Here is a 12,885-nt window from a genome sequence, read left to right as displayed (position 1 = left end):
CCCAAAGAAAGACTCGAAAGACTACCTTCCATTTTGGTATATTCCATTTTCTTCATCACAAATCACACTAAACCAACAAGAACACCAAGAAACAAAGAGCTTTGATGCTTTCAAGTATGCTCAACCCACCACGATACGATCGTAGAACTAAAGCAAAACGTTCAGAAAAAAAAACCCAAACATCATCTACTCATTCCTACAATAAACAAAAGCAAGAAAGAACAATTGCAAGCTCTGACAAGTTACAAGTGCTTTACCATATTGAACTTGATGGGAAATTGTTTCAACTTGGAAGTTTTTGTTATTTACAAATGAGAGAAAACCAAATCATAATTAGCTCACCTAATCCCACAACGAGCAAGTACACAACCAATTGTTCCCAGCTGAAAACAAAACCCGTAATGTAAATAAAAGGCTACAATCTAAACCAAACATAAACCGAAACCGAAACAAAGTACGCGAATTTCGTTGCATACCATTATTATTCACTCCAAGCTGGAATCGCCACCAACACCACCGCCACCGGATGAAGAGGTACTCGACGAAGCTGCCTTCAAACCTGCAACCACCACTCTCTTCTTCCTCTCTTCTTCATACTCTGGATCATCTGTAGGCAACTCAAACCGACAAACCGGACAGGTATTCCGTGCACCCAACCAGGGTACAATACATTCACCATGATATCCGTGCCCGCAGGGTAAATTCTTTGCGATTTCGCCCACATTCACCACATCTTTACATATTGCACACGCCATCGGATTCTCTTCTTTCTCGATAACCACACTCTCCAAACCCTCGACAGCCGTTTTGGCAGCTGGTGGTGCACCACGCCTCCCTCCGCTATCGGTCTCGGCTAGATTTTGCAGCAAGGCTTCGTATTCGGCGGCGTCCACGTAATCACCTGGATTGCCGACGTAGGTGTCGGATTCTGGAACCTGTAATCTGAGCTCGATCGAGTGGTCCTCGAGGCCCATTAAAATTTCAGCCCAATCGAGAATTCTGTTGCGCCTGCTGGCCGCGCGTGTGGCGAAATCTCTGAGACGGATCCTGAGCAAGTCGCGCCGCCTTCTCCGCATCTCGTCCTCGTCTTCATCTCCGCCGCCACGTGGCTCCACCACTTCGATTCCGTCCTCTTCCTCATCATCGTCGTCGGATCTATTGTTTTCAGCATCGTGGTCGGTGTTATCAGCCGCCGCCGCCGCCTCCTCCGCCTCGTGGACGACTTCGACCGAATGCTCGTCGTCATCTTCTTCCGCGTCTTCGTCGTCATCTTCATCTGCGTCTTCATCGTCGTCATCGTCGTTGTCCCATCCGTCGAGCTCGATGCGGAGGTAGTCTTCATCGGACGGATCGGACGGGACAGGAGGCGGCGCGTCGTCCTCCTCCTCCCGGGCGACCTGGGCGATGAGGCGGAGGACCTGGATGAACTGGTCTCCGAGAGTGGAATCGTCGGAAGCCAGAGCGGGGACGACGGCGGCGGAAATAGACTCGACGAAACCGCCTCTGCACTCGTAGCAGACGACATCGGGGAGATCTGAGAGGATTTCAACGGCCACGCGCTTGTCGCAGTGGTAGCACCAGTACTGGTCCGACCCGGATTGAGGTTCGGGTCGGGTCGGGGAGTGGTCTGGTTGGGTTTCTGCCATTGGGAGGAATTGGTAACTATTTCTCAGTGTCGTGAAAATTGACCCAGAAGAGGAGAGAGAGAGAAAGAAAGAAAGAAAGCTTTTTACATGTGGGGAAGGAGAAGCATATAAAAGATCCAAGTGGGGCGTGATTTTTTCTTTTATTTTTTCATTTTCCATTTAATTTTTAATTACATTTGTGGAAGTGCGGCTTCTCTACAGTTTGATTGAATTTATTTTCGCAATTATAGCTAAAGTCGCGTTATTAGCAAAGTCGCAAAAAACGCTACTTGAATTGTAGCGTTTTTAAATGATTGGTGGATTAGTAATCAGTGAATGGCTAGTTGATGTGTCGGCCTCAATGATTGAGGGAAATGTTACAACTGAACAAGGGCTTATGTGATACTATGTACTAGGTAGTTAAGTAGTATGTCGTGTGTACATTCTCTCGGTAAATTCGGGAAATATGTACTAACATTCTCTTAATTGATAAATTATTAAAAATCATATTTCTTTTTCCACTTTCTTTTTATTATTTTTTTTAGGGAAATGTAATTTTCTGGTCTACATTTAGTTGTTAGGAGGCGCCAAAATTCCCTAAAATGAATTCTTGTATACTTGCAAGATTTTAACATGAACTTCATAACTCGACATACATCCTAGAGCACTTGCAATATTTTGATACGTACTTGAACTTAAATCTATGTGCTAGCATACTTAATATCATTGAACTTCAGTAATAAATTTATGAATGCGACCCGTCATTGAGTATTTCAACCATAACATATATAATTGAATCCTAGATAATTTTACTAGATTGAGTTTGTCACACATAGTTAGTCTTGTGTGGTTTATGTTTTTTGTAATGTTGTTAGAACCGGGCTGAACTGGCCGGTCGGATCGGTTCGACCGTGACCCGACAATAAAGCGGTCGGTCTAACATCTAAAACTGGAAAAAATCAAAAACCGGGTTCAAATGGCCAAAATCCGGTTCGACCGGGTAAAACCCTAGAACCACCGAGTCAGTCAAGGAACCCGGTTTTCGGCCAAACGTCTCGAATCACCGTTGAGTTGGTTATTTGTGGCTAGATTTGAGCGAACCTTCACATACTTAGTAGTGGGTGGCCGGATCTAATCATGAGTGGTCGGAGGATCGTCGGATATGATCATAGGTGATCGAATAGGGGTGACCGATTGCCGGATGTGAAGAATAAAAAATGGAAAATGATAGAATATAAGCAATAAAATATAGTAAAAAGTGAGGTGAAGTAGATAAAAGTGAAAATAATAACTCAGAGATTAAAAATATAAATAAAATAATATTTTTCAAAATATTAAAATTAATAAAATAATGGCATATTAAAAAAATCAAAAACCCGGTTGAACCAATTCGACCCTATAAACCCATGACCCAAATGGTCGTCCGGTTCTACCGCCGGTCCGGTTCTGAAAACATTGGACTTTTTCGTATGTTTGTAAATTACTACGAGAATGTAGGTTTACGTTTATAGGTTGGCCGCTAGTTTCTTAAAATAAAAAATAAATCCTAGATATTTCCATTCTTACCTATCTTTTAATTTACGAATTAAAAAAAAGAGCTATTGGAGATAATCGAATTATGTCACATAAACCACTAGAGTCTAGACAAATGAACTACATGTCGACACTATGACACCATTATCTTCAAAAATATTTACAATCCCCTTGGAAATTATTGAGCCTCAAATTTAATGCTAAGATAAATTATGATAATTACATAAATATTGTTTAATTGTACGATATTACCAAATGAGTTCTAAACGCATTCAAGAGTTGATTAGAATTTAGAAATTATGACCATCAGCAGAAAATTTGATTTCATTTCACATAGCTTTCAAACGGCTTTCAGAAAATTACAAACAGAAAATGCGGAAGCAAAATCTTTTAAACTTGATTATTTACAGTCTTTAAAAAGGGAAAATTGGATGTGTAATTACAAGGGAAAATCAAAACATTTTTTTTTATTTTAATGGAAGAAAAAAATTAGTAGGATTTCTCTCTGTATATATATTTTTTTCTGTAAAATTCCTGTTTAGTCTAGAAGCCACCACGAGATGACGTCATTCAAAGGTAACGGTGTTGAGGGAGGCGGAAGCGGATCTGAGACGCCGGCGATTTGACGGCGACGCCGTGCCAGCAGATACCGCCGCGGCAGATCTCGTGGCCGGCTTCGCGCGCCATCAGCGCCTTGGTGGCCTTGCGCGAGACATCCCAAGCGAGGCTGGCAACCAGTATCAACGCCACCACCGCCGTGGAGAGGATGATGACGCAACTTCCGGTGAAGCTCCGCCCCGTGGCCAGGCCGTACACCTTCATAGCCGCAATGATCAGCAGGTACAGAGTCGTCAAATTCCCCAGCACCGTGTCCGAAATCGCCATGTATACGTATATATATATTACAAGTGTGCGCCTGTGTGTGTGTGTCTGTGTGAATTGGGGAATTTAGAGAGAGAGAGAGAGAGAGAAATTGAGGGTTTGGGGAAGAGGAAATTTAGAAAAACACGTTTTTAAGTGTGGGAGAGATGATTCTGAACCCTTCGAGCTTATCTACTACTACTTGTTTCCTTTCGGTGTTCGGTGTTTCTGAGAAAAAATAAGCTGACATCATCGCAAATTGTCAATTAATCATATTATGATGGGCTAATTTGTAATATATCAAACTTGGAGTATCTAAGGAAATCACTATATTTATTACTTAAATGATAATGTAAATGTTTTGCAAAAAATGAAAAGATATTACTACATTTGTTATCTAAAACTAATCATTTATATGCCCATCATCGCATGAGATTTTTGATATGTCGTTTTCTGTCTTTCCCAAAAAAGGCTCGATATTCATCATTTAATACTTGCATCATTCATTCATTCATATGTCATACCAACTTGGTATTTGTGTCCTAGTTTCGTGTAAATAAGAAGATTAATTAGTTTCTAAAATTTAGGACAACTGTACTTCGATCCTTAGGCATTGTTTGGTTGGAATGATTAATTATTTCTAATTATATTGTTTTCTAGACATGCACAACCAATTATATAGGTTGTCGAATTCGGATCAATTGACATAAGCTCACTTACTTCAACTGTCAGACCATTCCTTACAGGACTATTTAATCTTATCTTGGCAATTAAAAGAGACCTTACCGTATAGTGTGGTTTATCAATCAATTTCATATAAATTTTCATACATTATGCTTCCTATATTGCCAAAAATGAAGAAAATGCGCTCATTTTTATTGCAATAAAAAATCACCGTTCGTTCATTTTTATTAGCTAAATTTCTCCGGAAATATTACTGGCCCGCCAAGGAAACTCTACATAAATTGCATATAATTCACTAGTTTAATGAAAATTTGAAATTCTTTTAATAGAGAAATGAAATAATATAAGGGTTCGTTTGAATGAAGTGATATCAAATTCACAATAACAAATCTCTTGAACTTGTTTGGATTGAGGGATTTGAGGATGAATTTCAAATCCACACCCCTCATTTCTGGTTGTTTTTTTGATCAATTGGTGTTGATTTCAAATGACTCCAAATTTAGAGTCATTTCAAATTTCTTCCTCAAATCAAATCCCTCCATCCAAACGCACTCTAAGAGAATCAAACAAGTGAAACTCAGCTTAATGGCCTCGAGCACAAAAAATATAAACCAAGTTCAAGCTCAATAACAAATAGAAGCCCAATTCACAAGTTCAAGTCCATTTGAGCTAATTGAGTTTAATTAACGGCCCAAACCCGTGTTACCTTAATCTACAGCCACGTCATCTTTGGCACCTCCGCAAATAGAACAGAAACGCTACAAGCCATCGACCGAGCCGGACAGTGTTCTGCAACCCCACTTCTACCACGTCTAGTAAGCCGGCATTACCCAATCATCAGCTTCCACGTGGCATTGAAACCGTCAGATTTGCCATGCTGGCAATTTCAACCAATCAGAACGCTCTAACTCGTGGTACTCAGTAACACTTCCATAAAACCTCGGTATATTATAGATTATAGATCATAAATCTCACTCCCCACTCAGAAAACCATCCGACTGAAAATTTGATCAGCAAATCACAATGAGGAAGTGGACGATCCCTTCCGTTCTATTTCTGTTATGCCTCTTGTTTCTCCTCCCAGATCAAGGTATTAAATTGTTGTTTTTTTTGTGATGATTTGATTGTGTTTTTATTTTACAATTACTCGTGCATTCCGAAGAATCATCCATCGTATTCGTTGTAAATTGTAATTAAGTGATTTTGGCGAAACTTTTTTCAGGTAGGAAACTACACGCAAATGCAGAAGCCGATTCAGATGTGCCACTTGATCCGCCGAAGGTCGAAGAGAAGATCGGCGCCGTTCCGCATGGATTATCGACCGATTCTGAAGTCGTTAAGCGGTAGTTTATTTTTTGTATTTTGTTGAAATTCGTTCACATTTTTTCTTTTTATTAGTGATAATAAAGAATTTGCGTTTGTGGATTTTGTTATTGTTGTTATTAGAGAAGCTGAATCGATGTCTAGAAAGACACTTCGCGCAAGTGCGCAGAAGTTCGAGTTCCAGGCTGAGGTGTCCAGGCTTATGGATATCATTATCAACTCTCTTTACAGTAACAAAGACATTTTCCTGAGAGAGTTGATCTCCAATGCTTCAGATGTGAGTTTTTTGTTGTGTTGTCTCGTTATTCTAACCTTTGATCGAATGATTTTGAGTTTGATCTGTGGATTTTTTTTTTTGTTTATTCAGGCTCTCGACAAGATTAGGTTTTTATCACTTACGGACAAGGAAGTTTTGGGTGAAGGTGACAATACCAAGCTCGAGATTCAGGTCTATTTTACTGCTTAATAATTATGCTTAAGCTTTTCCATTGTTGTTCTGCCTATTCTGAGATGCTTTCATCAGTATCTAGTCACGTGGTCAAGTACCAGTGATTTATAACAGCGTAAAATTCTTAGTTACGATGATTTGAATTTAAAGCTGAAGTGCTGCTGTAGAAAATCCTCAACTCATTCTTAAATCGATGTGGAAATTAAATATAGAAAGTGAATCATTTTTCCGAAAATTAATTGACTCAATCTTATCTCTGAAGCCCTGGACCTAATTTATGCAGATTAAGTTGGATAAAGAAAATAAAATACTTTCGATCCGCGACAGAGGTGTAGGAATGACAAAGGAGGATTTGATTAAGAATTTGGGTACCATTGCTAGATCTGGAACTTCAGGTATATTGTGGTTGTTTTAAAGCTTCTCATTCTCTGTAATATTGTTTCTGAAAACTTACTTTTACTAATATTCCATAATATGTTGTTGTACAGCATTCGTGGAGAAAATGCAGACAAGTGGAGATCTTAACCTCATTGGACAATTTGGTGTTGGATTCTACTCAGTATATCTTGTCGCTGACTATGTTGAAGTTATTAGCAAACACAATGATGATAAACAGTATGTTTTATTGACTACTGACCTGTGTTTAATAGGTTAGACCTCGTAGACTATAATTTGATTACAACTTGTGACCACTTACAGGCATGTATGGGAGTCAAAGGCCGATGGAGCTTTTGCAATTTCAGAAGATGAATGGAATGAGCCACTTGGTCGTGGAACTGAAATCAGACTGCACCTTAGGGATGAGGCACAGGAGTACTTGGATGAGTACAAATTGAAGGTTAGTTTTTGGATACAGTCTTTTTTTACTCTCGTGTTCATAAATAGTTCGTATCTATTTCTAGCGTTTGTTGCTTGTATAGAACTTCTTTTTTTATATTTTGAGATAACTGAGATATGATGGGGAATTAGTTTGATTTGGCCATATAATTAAAATTTATACACTAATTTGAGATGAGCAAGGATGTAGTGATGTAGAGCTAAAGGTCATATCTCATTTCCTAGGCTATCCTTTATGTTTTATTGTCTCTGTTGAGATAGTATTCTCATTTCTTGATAATTGTAATTGTAGGAGTTGGTGAAAAAGTATTCTGAATTTATCAACTTCCCCATACATCTATGGGCCAGCAAAGAAGTGGATGAGGAGGTTCCAGCTGATGAAGATGAATCCAATGATGATGATGACGACACAGGTATGAAGATTCATCTTTGAATATTCTTATTAATCGTGCATATTTTGTTACTGGTTTCACTTGTATTTAATTAAATTTTACGTGAATTCTAGTCCCTTGTTCTCATCCTAATCTCCTATGCATGAACAGCTGAAAGTAAATCTTCTGAGGAAGAAGAGGAAGAAGAGGATAAAGGTGAGGATGAGAAGAAACCTAAGACAAAGACAATCAAGAAAACTACCTATGAGTGGGAACTTTTGAACGATGTGAAAGCTATATGGTTACGGAGTCCAAAGGAGGTAACAGATGAAGAATACACAAAGTTCTATCACTCTCTCGCCAAGGTGGGTACCGTACCATATCAGTCCCAGTGAGCTCAAGATTTGATTTTTAAATTTTGTATAAACATTTTGAATTTTCTTGACAGGACTTTGCTGATGAGAAGCCTCTATCATGGAGTCACTTTAATGCCGAAGGCGATGTTGAATTCAAGGCCTTGTTATTTGTGCCTCCCAAGGCTCCTCACGATTTGTACGAGAGCTATTACAACTCTAACAAATCCAATTTGAAATTATTTGTCAGACGGGTCTTTATCTCAGATGAGTTTGATGAACTTTTGCCCAAGTATCTGAACTTCCTGAAGGTATTACTTGTAAAACTCGTTGGATACTACAATAATGAATTTCGGCACATGTTTCTTATTATCTGAGCTTTATGACCAGGGTCTTGTTGATTCTGACACCTTGCCACTTAATGTATCAAGAGAAATGCTACAACATCATAGCAGTTTGAAAACGATTAAGAAGAAACTCATTCGCAAGGCCCTTGATATGGTTCGCAAGCTTGCCGAAGAGGACCCTGATGAATCCAACGACAAAAGCAAGAAAGGTATGGCAAACAGAACAAAAAAAGTGTTACATCCTTTTAAGAGAACCTTAGTCCAGATATTAGCAAGTCAAGTGAATGAAATATGTATTAACATCATTAGTTATCTCGTATATGTTGCTCATTGAAGTGCAGCAGGGTAATTATCTCTCATGCAATACTTAATTTGTGGTTCTGATTTGATTGTCAAATTCAATGCGGCTGCAGATGTTGAAGAATCTGGTGACAACAATGAGAAGAAAGGCCAATACGCAAAATTTTGGAATGAATTCGGCAAGTCGATTAAGCTTGGTATTATAGAGGATGCAACTAACAGAAACCGCCTGGCAAAACTTCTTCGATTTGAGACGTAAGCAATTTTTGGAGATTAGTGTATAGTTTTTGTACTATTTGAGGGGGGAAAATTGTTCTTAAAGATAAGCTTGTGGTGTTTTCCTGTGTGCAGCACTAAATCAGATGGTAAATTGACTTCGTTGGATCAATACATCTCGAGAATGAAGTCAGGACAAAAAGATATCTTTTATATTACTGGAACAAGCAAGGAGCAGTTAGAGAAATCTCCATTCCTTGAGAGATTAACAAAGAAGAATTATGAGGTAAGCAGCATATTGCTTCCCATATTTGAATGTACTTTATATCTTTCAAGCTCGTACTAAATGATCCAAATTGTGGCGCGCAGGTCATTTTCTTCACCGACCCCGTGGATGAATATTTGATGCAATATCTGACAGAATACGAGGACACGAAATTCCAAAATGTATCGAAAGAGGGGCTGAAAATAGAGAAGGATTCGAAAGACAAAGAACTCAAGGAGTCGTTTAAGGAGTTGACGAAATGGTGGAAAGGTGCTCTTGCCAGTGACAATGTTGATGATGTGAAGATAAGCAACCGTTTGGCAGACTCACCGTGTGTTGTAGTGACTTCGAAATACGGTTGGACTTCAAACATGGAAAGGATCATGCAATCTCAAACTCTGTCAGATGCTAACAAACAGGCCTACATGCGTGGCAAGAGAGTTCTTGAAATTAATCCAAGACACCCTATTATCAAGGAACTTCGTGACAGAGTAGTGAAGGACTCCGAGGTACGTTTTTCCTTATTACTCAATAAATAAATCGTAATTTTGGACCTCGTTTGGGAATTAGGATAGGATATGATGGAGAATATAATCAAGATTTGTTAAATGTTTTGGGTTTAGTTTTCAATTCCATGATAAAACGTGCATGGATTTTAATCAAGCATTTTTTTTACAGGACGAGAGTGTAAAGCAAACAGCACAGCTGATTTATCAGACGGCACTTATGGAGAGTGGTTTTATGCTAAGTGATCCACAGGATTTTGCTTCGAGAATATACAGCTCGGTGAAAAACAGCCTCAAAATTAGCCCCGATGCAACAGTTGAGGAGGAAGATGACATGGAAGAAGCTGAGACTGTATCCAGCGCGGAAGAAACTGAATCTACTACCAAAACCGAAGAAGCTCTCGTAGATGACGATGTGAATGATGAGTTGTAGAGAGGTCACTGGATGATTTCCAACACTTTGAAAAACCGTCGAGAAACCTTCATTCCTTCAACATTTTGCTATTTTTACTTAGGCCCATTACTTAGTTAGGATATCTATAACTCATAATGTTAATTCATAGCTCGCCATAGACATACGCACCATGAATTTTGTCGTGCTGCATTCTTTTTCCTAGTGTTATTTCTTAATACTGCTACGCTTTTTCATCGGTGAAATGTTGAGTAGGTTTTTTTTTTTTTTTTTTTTTTTTTTTTTTTTTTTTTTTAATTTCGTTACTTTTTCTCAAATCCTCCCTTCACATCGTTGTATTGAACCACTGGAATTGCACACACGAAGCTGATAAATCCAAATTGCGACAGCAAATTATACTTTTAGACATTTCATACGATTAGATCTTTCTTCCTTTCTAGTTTTTAATTAATTTGGAACAGAATCACTTTAGCTTATCTTATGGCAAAGTGCAGCATAGCTTTACGGAAAACGGAAGATTCGTCCGTAACGAATCAATTATATATAATATAATCTAAAGCTAAGTTAACCGCACAAATCAAGCTTTCAATTGCAACCGTCCAAGAATAAACAAAAACACCACTTACAATTGCCAGTTAGAAGGGTCAGATTCTCAGCGCACAAACAAGAGAATAGACGATACTAAAACCGAAGGGATCTGTCTATCTGTCAATGTCTTGTAAAATACTAAAATTTTAACTCAAAGTTATCCGATTTCATAATAAATAAATAAAAAATCCGTTATAATCAATGATACATCCATCATATGTGTTAGTTGAAAGCGAAAAAGGATCACATGAACTACCAAGCTTGTTATTTCAGTAAAGTAGCAAAACCTTTGCTTAAAAGAACATCCACCAACCACACACTGCTCAACAAATTTCATCTACAAGCTAAGCAAATGTTGCTTTCCCCTCATTCTCGTAATCGATAACCATTAAAAAAAACGAACAAATTAAAGTGCATTATGTGATTATTCATTAATTAATCAGGGCGCAAAAAAAGTTATAAATGAATATGATTCTCGAAATTATTAACTGATGGAGTATCATTGAATCATTTCTATACAAATTGTATATGCTTGCAAAAATTTGTGCTTGGCAATTCCTTTCATTATGTGACTCTAAATAAAAGAGAATAAGATTGTCACTACATAAGTAATAATTATGAGATTAGAGTTCATGGCAAAATTAGATGAGCCTCCAATTACAAAATTTGGCAGCCACGCCGGCATGTTATTATTATTATTGTTATCTTGTGGCTGAGAACTTGACCCACCACCAGCAGTGTCTGCCGCTGCCGCCGGTGATGACGTGTCACTTGAAGATTTCTGACTACAATAAAAAATGAGCGGTTCACAATTTAAAATAATAACTAACGTATGTATACTGCAGCTTAGAATATAATATAATTAAATTAATCGGAAGAAGAATAATATAATTGATATTATATATTATTCCGTACGTACCTTGTGAGTGAAGGGCAGAATGTAATGGTATAATCCGCTCCATTACAGGTAAAAGTACTCGTGGCATCATCGTACGCGTAGCTGTACGATCTGGGGCAGGCACTCTTGAATATCTCCGAGTAAACCGACGGCCGACACGTGTCCGGCGAGGCGTAGGCCCCACTGCAACAATATTCCGGGCTCCTAAACGCCTCGCACGCGCTCCTGCACGCCTTCCCGTCCCCTGCCCGGAGCTCGTTCGGGCAGATTCGGTTCAGATCTGCCACGCACCCGGTCGAACCGCAACCGCCGGAGCCGCCGACCGGTTCGATAATCATGGGCAAGTTGTAGCCATCCACTAGGCTGACGTCATAGAAATCATCCTGGGCGGCGCCTGAGCCAACGGTGAACTCGGCTAGGGTGGCGGGAGGAGTAGCGCCGGCGCCATTGCATTCGATTTGGTTGGAGCCGCAATCTGCTGTGGCGCAGGTACCTTGGCCGGTGGTGGGGTCAAAAGAGCAACCGGTTCTGCCCCAGAAACGGCCGGACCAGCCGGGTTGAGATTGGAAGGACCTGGTGGCGGCGGGAATGCAAATAGGAAGAATGGGGAGGACAGAATGCAAGAACAGATAGCTACCATCACCAAATCCATAGCTGAAGGGCAGATTATGCTACAGGCACAGATGCAGAAAAATATGGAGAATTTGCAACTACAGATCTCCAAATATGCTGAGAGGCAAGAGCACTACAACAAAGAAAAATCAATTATGGGTAGTGGATCTTCATCATCTTCAGGTAATCATCAAAACCCTGTCACAGCCACACCTGAAAATTTTTATAAACCCCCAACAACTGAGATTAGGGCACAGAGAGCCACAGAAGGAGGTGGAAATCATGAGGTGTCTGTGGGCTTTAACCCCTGCCCTAAGATTGAGTTCCCTAGGTTTGATGGATCTAACCCTAGGAACTGGTTGTTAAGGTGTGAGGGTTATTTTCACTTAATACCTAACATACCTGATAAACACAAGGTTACTATGGCTTCACTGCACTTGGATGGAAAAGCAGCTGTGTGGTACAGTCATGTGTATCAGGGGAATAGGCAATTGGGATGGGCCCAGTTTGTTGAAATGGTGGCATCTAGGTTTGAAGACCTCCAAGAGGGTAAGGTATTGGAGGATTTTCACAGCTTGAAGGTTACTAGATCTGTAGAAGATTATATTGAAAATTTTGAAGAAATGAGATGCTACATGCAGACCCTCAATACCAGAACCTATAATGATACTTACTTCATAATGGGTTTTCTGAATGGACTTCCTGA

General features: G+C 39.4%; 4 protein-coding genes across 4 annotated transcripts; 1 reads left to right on the top strand and 3 right to left on the bottom strand.

Annotated features, from left to right (window-relative positions):
• Positions 1–235: 235 nt before the first annotated feature.
• Positions 236–1,726, bottom strand: CIP8 (COP1-interacting protein 8). Its single transcript, XM_088814610.1, has one exon. The coding sequence runs from the start codon at positions 1,644–1,646 to the stop codon at positions 486–488; it is 1,161 nt and encodes a 386-aa protein (XP_088670736.1). The 5' UTR covers positions 1,647–1,726; the 3' UTR covers positions 236–485.
• A 1,729-nt stretch (positions 1,727–3,455) lies between these two features.
• On the bottom strand, positions 3,456–4,389 carry LOC105958952 (uncharacterized). Its single transcript, XM_012982950.2, has one exon. The coding sequence runs from the start codon at positions 4,041–4,043 to the stop codon at positions 3,729–3,731; it is 315 nt and encodes a 104-aa protein (XP_012838404.1). The 5' UTR covers positions 4,044–4,389; the 3' UTR covers positions 3,456–3,728.
• A 1,056-nt stretch (positions 4,390–5,445) lies between these two features.
• Positions 5,446–10,350, top strand: LOC105959588 (endoplasmin homolog). Its single transcript, XM_012983730.2, has 15 exons — positions 5,446–5,793; positions 5,926–6,046; positions 6,150–6,303; positions 6,394–6,474; positions 6,758–6,869; positions 6,963–7,089; positions 7,174–7,312; positions 7,604–7,724; positions 7,854–8,047; positions 8,131–8,346; positions 8,426–8,591; positions 8,796–8,937; positions 9,034–9,184; positions 9,268–9,672; positions 9,842–10,350. The coding sequence occupies exons 1-15, from the start codon at positions 5,727–5,729 to the stop codon at positions 10,100–10,102; spliced, it is 2,457 nt and encodes an 818-aa protein (XP_012839184.2). The 5' UTR covers positions 5,446–5,726; the 3' UTR covers positions 10,103–10,350.
• A 755-nt stretch (positions 10,351–11,105) lies between these two features.
• On the bottom strand, positions 11,106–12,463 carry LOC105959589 (thaumatin-like protein 1). The gene is made up of 3 exons (XM_088812838.1): positions 12,393–12,463; positions 11,589–12,221; positions 11,106–11,454 (listed from the first exon to the last, which is right to left on the bottom strand). The coding sequence occupies exons 1-3, from the start codon at positions 12,461–12,463 to the stop codon at positions 11,244–11,246; spliced, it is 915 nt and encodes a 304-aa protein (XP_088668964.1). The 3' UTR covers positions 11,106–11,243.
• Positions 12,464–12,885: the final 422 nt, after the last annotated feature.

Source organism: Erythranthe guttata, chromosome 14 (genome assembly GCF_056151865.1).
Source record: "Erythranthe guttata isolate IM_541 chromosome 14, IM_541, whole genome shotgun sequence".
In the NCBI taxonomy this organism is placed as follows: domain Eukaryota; kingdom Viridiplantae; phylum Streptophyta; class Magnoliopsida; order Lamiales; family Phrymaceae; genus Erythranthe; species Erythranthe guttata.
Note: the sequence above shows the minus strand (reverse complement) of the source record. Positions and strands in the feature narration are given on the sequence as shown.

Bases quoted from the DNA above. Each gene is read 5' to 3' on its own strand.
- LOC105959588 (XM_012983730.2), top strand. From the start codon at position 5,727: ATGAGGAAGTGGACGATCCCTTCCGTTCTATTTCTGTTATGCCTCTTG. The intron at 6,304-6,393 runs GTGAGTTTTTTG...TTGTTTATTCAG, and splicing joins TGATCTCCAATGCTTCAGAT to GCTCTCGACAAGATTAGGTT. The intron at 6,870-6,962 runs GTATATTGTGGT...GTTGTTGTACAG, and splicing joins TGCTAGATCTGGAACTTCAG to CATTCGTGGAGAAAATGCAG.
- LOC105959589 (XM_088812838.1), bottom strand. From the start codon at position 12,463: ATGATTTCCACCTCCTTCTGTGGCTCTCTGTGCCCTAATCTCAGTTGT. The intron at 12,222-12,392 runs GTGTGGCTGTGA...TCTGCCCTTCAG, and splicing joins GGGTTTATAAAAATTTTCAG to CTATGGATTTGGTGATGGTA. The intron at 11,455-11,588 runs GTACGTACGGAA...TTTTTATTGTAG, and splicing joins TTCTGCCCTTCACTCACAAG to TCAGAAATCTTCAAGTGACA.
- CIP8 (XM_088814610.1), bottom strand. From the start codon at position 1,646: ATGGCAGAAACCCAACCAGACCACTCCCCGACCCGACCCGAACCTCAA.
- LOC105958952 (XM_012982950.2), bottom strand. From the start codon at position 4,043: ATGGCGATTTCGGACACGGTGCTGGGGAATTTGACGACTCTGTACCTG.